Source organism: Hordeum vulgare, chromosome 1H (genome assembly GCF_904849725.1).
Source record: "Hordeum vulgare subsp. vulgare chromosome 1H, MorexV3_pseudomolecules_assembly, whole genome shotgun sequence".
Classification (NCBI taxonomy): domain Eukaryota; kingdom Viridiplantae; phylum Streptophyta; class Magnoliopsida; order Poales; family Poaceae; genus Hordeum; species Hordeum vulgare.
Genome location: NC_058518.1, coordinates 374,525,795 through 374,533,487, shown reverse-complemented (window position 1 = coordinate 374,533,487; position 7,693 = coordinate 374,525,795). Strand labels below are relative to the sequence as shown.

The 7,693-nt window shown below is 48.6% G+C and overlaps 1 protein-coding gene across 1 annotated transcript; it reads left to right on the top strand.

Annotated features, from left to right (window-relative positions):
• The first annotated feature begins 4,530 nt into the window (after window positions 1–4,530).
• On the top strand, window positions 4,531–5,144 carry LOC123411469 (cortical cell-delineating protein-like). Its single transcript, XM_045104419.1, has one exon. It carries the CDS (start codon window positions 4,558–4,560, stop codon window positions 4,990–4,992), a length of 435 nt encoding a protein of 144 aa, XP_044960354.1. The 5' UTR covers window positions 4,531–4,557; the 3' UTR covers window positions 4,993–5,144.
• The last annotated feature ends 2,549 nt before the right edge of the window (window positions 5,145–7,693 follow it).

Here is a 7,693-nt window from a genome sequence, read left to right as displayed (position 1 = left end):
TTATCCTCAAACTTTGATATGAAAGACCTTGGAGATGCTTCATACGTCTTGGACATTGAAATTCAATGAGATAGGAAAAATGGAGTCTTAGGACTATCGCAGAAAGCATATTTAGAGAAGGTTCTCAAAAAGTACAATAGGCATGCGAGTAAGACCACACCTCCTCCTATAGTCAAGGGCGATAGTTTTGGGAAATTCCAATGCCCCAAGAACTAGTACGAGCTCGATGAGATGAAAGTAGTACCATATACTTCGGATGTTGGAAGTTTACAGTATGCAGAAGTGTGCACTCGACCTGACTTAGCTTTTATCACCGGGGTACTCGGTAGATATCAAGAGAATCCAGGCCTAGAACACTGGAAAATGGTAAAGAAAGATTTGCGCTATGTGCGAGGCACAAAGGACATCATGCTAACATGTAGAAGATCTGATTCCCTAGAGATAAAAGGGTATTCAGATGCAGATTTTGCGGCAGATAGACATGATAGAAAATCCCCGTCAGGATACGTGTTCACTCTCGCTGGAGGGGCTATTTCATAGAAAAGCTCCAAACATACCGTAGTTGCATCGTCCATGATGCAAGAAGAGTTTATAGCATGTTTTGAAGCCACCGGGCAGGTGATATGGTTAAAAAAATTTATACCCGACTGGAAAGTGGTAGATTGTATTCACAAGCCACTAAAGATGTAATGTGACAACCAGCCCGCATTATTTTATGCTCACAACAACAAGTCGAGTAATCCTACGAAGACAATAGATATAAAGTATTATGTTGTCAAAGATAAAATCCAGGATCACACTATATGTCTCGAGCATATAAGGACAAAGCATATGCTTGCGGACCGCTAAAGAAAGGCTTACCACCCAATTGTTGAAGGAACACTTAGCTGGCCTGGGGTTCATGGAAAGCCTATGACTCCTGGATCATTAAAGGCCCAAAAGTAACAGAATTTGTTTCAAAACAAAAAAGTATGTTGCGGCTATACGATTCTATCGGCAATTAAGCTGTGACGATGAGACATGCTCTACATGCCAATATGTGATGGAACAAATAAACTAGAAAGTATAAAGTTAAAGTAAAAGTTGAGACCAAGGGGGAGAATGTTAGGTTGATCTCTCCGCATGGGTCCAATGGCCCACCGGACCCTTGATCCATATGCGCCCTGGTCGGGGGCGCCCAACCAAACCATGGTTGGTGGGCCCCTGTTGCCGCGCTATATATAAATGGGTGTGGAGCCGGCCACACAACTCATGAGGTTGATCGTGCGATGCCGCCACACCCAACATCCCCTTCCGATCTAGGGTTTCTAGCACGTGCCGACGGGAAGCACCACCACCACTCCATCACGCACACCGCCGCCACCTCTACACCTCTCTGTCACCGCCGCTGTCTCGACCTCACCATGGACGCCGGCGGGAGTTCCTAGAGTGCAAGACAAGGTAAAACCCTCTACTCCTACGGACTAATATAGCCTAGCAGATCAAAGGATCTAATAATGGTTTCGGAGTCACTAGGCATCAGATTTGTTTCGGTAGAAAGCACATCAAAGAAAAGAAAATCCCTCCCCAAAGAACCCAAAAGGGTAGAAGTCACCGGAACCCTCTCCGACAAAGAGAGCCACCGCCTTGGGCGCGCATGTTCCCCTCGATCCCCACACGCATCGGCAAGCTGAGGTGTGGGGAAGAAGAACACCACCCCTCATCGGTGCAAAGGTACTACCCCTCCGGGGGCAAAGCACATATCAGATCGGATCCGAAAAAAATGCAAAGATAAGTTCAAGCCTACAAAGGGCAAAGGATGCACCGCAGCCACGCCGTTCGATGGCGGCGTGCTTCTGCTAAGGGAAACGCGCCACAGACGAAGGGGAGGCATGATACGTCTCCAACGTATCTATAATTTTGATGGTTTCATGCTATTATCTTGTCAAACATTGGATGTTTTGTATGCCTTTCATATAATTTTTGGGACTAACTTATTAACTCAGTGCCAAGTGCCAGTTCCTATTTTTTCCATGTTTTTGACCCCTTTCAGAGGTGGATTTTTAACGGAGTCCAAACGGAACGAAACTGCCAAAAAGATTTTTTTCGAAACAGAAAAAGATCGGCAAGCCTGAGAATCAGGGCAGGGGGCCTGCAGGGACCCCACAAGCCCCCTAGCCGCGGCCAGGGGGCGCGCCTCCCTGGCTCGTGGGCTCCCTGGGCCACCTATTCCCTAGGACTTTCGCCTATAAATTCCCTAAAATCCCAGAAAAAATCAGGAGATCATTGAAAGTACTTTTCCGCCGCCGCAAGCTTCTGTCTCCACAAGATCCCATCTAGGGCACGTTCTGGCGCCCTGCCGGAGGGGGGATTCGGATACGGAGGGCTTCTTCATCAACACCATGACCTCTCCGATGATGCGTGAGTAGTTCACCATAGACCTACGGGTCCATAGCTAGTAACTAGATGGCTTCTTCTCTCTCTTGGATCTTCAATACAAAGTTCTCCATGATCTTCATGGAGATCTATCCGATGTAATCTTCTTTTGCGGTGTTTTTGTCGAGATCCGATGAATTGTGGATTGATGATCAGATTATCTATGAATCTTATTTGAGTTTCTTCTGATCTCTCTTATGCATGATTTCATATCCTTGTAATTCTCTTCGAGTTGTGGGTTTTGTTTGGCCAACTAGATCTATGATTCTTGCAATGGGAGAAGTGCTTGGTTTTGGGTTCATACTGTGCTGTGACCTCACCCAGTGACAGAAGGGGTAGCGAGGCACGCATCGTGTTGTTGCCATCAAGGGTGAAAAGATGGGGTTTTCATCATTGGTTTGAGATTATCCCTCTACATCATGTAATCTTGCTTAAGGCGTTACTATGTTCGTCATGAACTCAATACACTAGATGCATGCTGGATAGCGGTCGATGTGTGGAGTAATAGTAGTAGATGCAGAAAGTATCGGTCTACTTGTCTCGGACGTGATGCCTATATGTATGATCATTGCCTTAGATATCTTCATGACTTTGCGCGGTTCTATCAATTGCTCGACAGTAATTTGTTCATCCACCGTAATACTTGCTATTTTGAGAGAAGCCTCTAGTGAACACTATGGCCCCCGGGTCTACTCCACACCATATTTTAGCCTTACACTTTTTCTTCGTTGCATTTTCCGCCTTCAGATCTCACTTTGCAATCGATCTTGAAGGGATTGACAACCCCTTTATAGCGTTGGGTGCAAGCTCGTTTGTGTTTGTGTAGGTACTCTGGACTTGACGAGATTCTCCTACTGGATTGATACCTTGGTTCTCAAACTGAGGGAAATACTTACTGTTCCTGTGTTGCATCACCCTTTCCTCTTCAAGGGAAAAACCAACGCAAGAAAGTCTCCGTCAACGTGTCAATTTCTGGCGCTGTTGTTTGAGAAGTAGTAGAAGGATTTCTGGCGCCGTTGCCGGGGAAGGACTTTTGTTGCCGTAGCAAGGCAGCGGCGCCACGAAGCGTCGTCGTCCACCAGAAGCAGAAGAGAAGAGGGGCTCTCCCGTCTCTCTCTCTCTCTCTCTCTCTCTCTCTCTCTCTCTCTTTGTTGCAGTGAGATGGATAAGGAAGAAAGAAGAGTAGGGTGGCGCGCGTGGCGAGAGCGACCTTGGTTGCCGTTGCCGGCGGCCAGCCCAAGCGCTCGCCGGAGCGGCACTGCTGCGCGGCGCAAAGGCATAGGGAGGGGAAGAGAACCAGCTGGGCCGGAGAAGGGGGGAAGGAGGGGCTGGCCGCGCAGCGACGTGGTGGCCCTCATGGTCGTCGCCGGCGGGCGGAGTAGACCCGCCGGAGGCCTGGGCTCGCAGCCGCTGCGGACAGCTCGAGAGCGAGCGGCGCGTGCGGGAGAGCAGGAGGCAAGCGTCGCGTGCGGGGGGGGGGGGGGGGGGGTGGGTGGGATGGCTTAGGGGGAGCGCGTGGGAGCCCTTGTCTGGCCAGGCCGCTTTCGGCCCAGAGAGGCCTTGACAGAATTTTTTTTTAAAAAGAGGTTTCTGTTTCTATCCAATTTATGGACAGATTCAAATAGTTTAAATTTCTTTTTCTATGCATTTTTTCAGTGAAAATTTTGTTTAGGAAATAGAAAAGTAGATAGAATTATTTATCTGCGAAGAAAAATTAAAAATTTCTGAAAATAAAATAGAGATTTTTCAGAAAAAACAAAGTTCATGGATTTTATAAAAGGTTTAATAAAGTTCATGAATTTTTATTTTTAACAGAAATTTTGTAAAATAGAAAAGTACATGAATTTTATATTCACGTTTTCTGCTGCAAAGTAAATTAATAGTGCTCTTTTACGAAGTAAATAAAAGTTTAGAGAAAATAAACTTTAAGAGCATATTAAAGTTTATATTATACAGCCTTGAAACCGATCGAATCACACATGGCTACGTCTGATCATACATACAAACGTAAGCTACTACGTCAAACGTCTCGATCCCATCCATGCATGCATCCATATATCACCAGGCTATAAATACAACACTCTCCAAGCTCTCATGCATCCCAAACCCAAAGCACTAGAGTAACACACCCACACAATCACAATGGCTTCCAAAGCTGCCCTCTTGGTTGCCCTCGGCCTCCTACTCTCCACCGTCGCCGTCCACGGCTGTGGAACCACCTATTGCCAACCGCCGGTCGTCGTGCCGACACCACCCGTCGTCGTTTCGCCACCATACCATGGAGGAGGAGGGCACGGCCACGGCCACGGCGGGCAATGCTCCATCAACGTGCTCAACCTGAGGGTGTGCGCCAACGCTCTCGGTGGCCTGCTCGGCCTCAAGGTCGGCGTTCCGGCGCACGACCAGTGCTGCCCGCTGCTCAAGGGGTTGGTCGACCTCGACGCCGCCGTCTGCCTCTGCACGGCCGTCAGGGCCAACATCCTCGGCCTGCACCTCAACGTGCCTGTGGACATCAGCCTCCTCCTCGATCACTGCGGCAAGACGTGCCCGTCTGGTTTCACATGCCCTGCCCATTAACGGATGTGTTGTTGCACGGGCGCCGAATAAGATTTGTTTTCCGTACTGCTTTATCTTTTAGTATTTCATGGAATGTGGATCTGTTAATTGTTGTGACCAGTACTGTTTGTTTCTGCAAACAACCATGTAATCTTCGTATTGACAAATATCATCAGTGGGCAATAATTATTACTCTAACTAATTGTCATTTTTCGTTGAAACACGAATATGATGGAGGCGCGCGCGCACACATTGTAGGTTCTTGAATTTGTGAATTGGGCGGTGATTGGCACAGTCGACCGGCCGGCCGGTCGCCGTGCACCCGTCCAATCATAAGAAGATGTGTTTCCCTGTTAACCATCAGATCAGATCATTCGTCCCTATCGCACGCACGTCGTCTAGACGGAGGGAGCCGCCCGACCGTAGTTTACTTCCCTAACCCTACCCCCGCTCCAGCTCCCGTGCGGCGCCACCCCGCCACACCAGAGCGCCCCCGTTATCTTTCACCGGTCCTTTCCAACATCATCTTCCGTATCATCATCGCCGTCGGAGGGTCACACGCAAAGCATGTTAGATGTTAATCCACACGTAAGTGTAAGAGTAAGAGTTGGAAGCGTGTTTTTCCTAAAGTCGTGGCTAGCATGCCACTTATGTTCGCATGAGCGTGTGGTATTGGAAGTCCTAGTTTGAATCAGTTTAAGATTGCTAAGCTAGCTAGCTTCAGGTCGGTTTAGTCCTTTATATATATGTGGGCATATATGTTGTAAAGAGACCCAGATTAATAGAGAAAATAACCAGGTACGAGACATGCCTGTTGTAATACATCGGCGTGTGTGCATGAGATCAATCTGGGAAAAGGCCGGCTAGAAGTGCTCGTATACGTACGAACTATCAGTTTATATCCACGTCCAGGAGCATCGATCAGGTGGATCAATCTCGCGAGGCCAACAATTGGTATCTAGAGCTAGGTTCAAGGTCGTCGGGTGAGCGATGTGATTGCGTGGAGTGACGATCAAGATCATGGCTGAAAAAGGTGAAAGCGTGGTTGTCACGTATCCGATGCTGACGAAGAGCAACTACTAGATTTGGGCGATCAAGATGAAAGCGTTGATGCGCGCACAAGGTGTTTGGGATGCGGTGGAGCCGACCGTCTCACGCAAGGTGGACGACATGATGGATCAGAAGGCGTTGACGGCTATCTAACAAAGTATCCCGGATGGTGTGTTTGCCTTCATTACTGAGAAGACGACATCACATGATGCTTGGGAGGCGATAAAGACGAATCGTCTTGGAGACGATCACATTAAGGAGGCGAGGTTGCAAACCCTCAAGTCCGAGTTCGAGAGGCTCAAGATGAAGGACACGGAAACAATCGATGACTTTGCTCTCCGGATGACAACAATCGCCAATGGGATACGAGGGCTTGGAGAAAAGTTTGAGGAGATAACTGCGGTCAAGAAAATTCTTCAAGCTGTTCGGTCAAAGTTTCTCCAGATTGCATCTGCCATAGAGCAGTTTGGTGATTTCAAAACGATGACTATGGAGGAAGTCACGGGAAGGTTGAAGGTTCATGAGGAACGACTGTGCGGCTATGTCCAGGATGACGAAGACGGCAAACAACTTTTGTTGACAAGATCGGAGTGGAGAGCAAGAGAGCGTCGTCGTGATGAATCGAAGGACAAGTGCTTCAATTGCCAAGACCTAGGACATCATGCTTATGAGTGTCCTGAAAAGAAGAGGGGACAGAAGAAGAAAAATCTGGCGGATTGCAATCTCATCCAGGATGATGAGGATGATCTGAGATTATTCTAAAGGATAAAAAAAGAAAAAGAACAAAAAAGAAAAAAAGAGTCGCCTTTTTTTTCTGGCTTCGTCTAGTCAAAGGAGTCACACTAATGGAAAAGGGGCCTTTGGCCGGGACCCTTTAGTCCCGGCCTGCCTCTGGGCCGGGACTAAAGGCCCGGCCACGTCGCCCCAATTCTCAATGCCTCCCTCGAGGCTTTAGTCCCGGCCCGTAAGGAGCCTTTAGTCCCGGTTCGTGTCCCAAACCGGGACTAAAGGGCTACGCGGTGGGCAGCCCGCATGTGCGCCACCTTTAGTCCCGGTTCGTGTCCCAAACCGGGACTAAAGGTCTGACACGTGGCCTGCCATAGTGGTGGCAACCGTTGGTATCCCTCTTTAGTCCCGGTTCGTGTCCCAAACCGGAACTAAAGGTCTGACACGTGGCCTGCCGTAGTCGTGGAAACCGTTGGTATCCCTCTTTAGTCCCGGTTGGTGGCTCAACCCGGGACTAAAGGTCCAAACGGTTTGCATCCCGCTTCCCAAAACCACAACCGAAGCAGAGTCTCTGTCGCGCCGCCCTTTCTCTGTTCTTCTTCCTCTCTCGCTCTCGCTCTGTTCTTCCCCTCTCTTCTTCCCTTCTCTTCTTCCACCATGCCAACTCGCTTTGGAGAGGTGCTCGCACATGGCAAGAGCAAGCTCGATGTCGTGTACACGAACGAGAGCAGGGAGGTGCCGCATTTTCTTAGACAGTTGAAGGAATGGCTTGACGCCGCAGTGGATCATGAGAAGTTCTTGGGGCTTCATTTGGAGTACACGGCCGATCAACGCGGTGTTGCCATCATCCAACTATGTTTCAAACACCATGTCTTGATCTTCCAATGGGCGAGGTAAGTTTTGAGGCTTTCTTTGATCCAAGGTAATGACATTGTAAGTTTATTTG

Excerpts from the sequence above, each read along its gene's own strand:
- LOC123411469 (XM_045104419.1), top strand. The coding sequence starts at position 4,558 with ATGGCTTCCAAAGCTGCCCTCTTGGTTGCCCTCGGCCTCCTACTCTCC.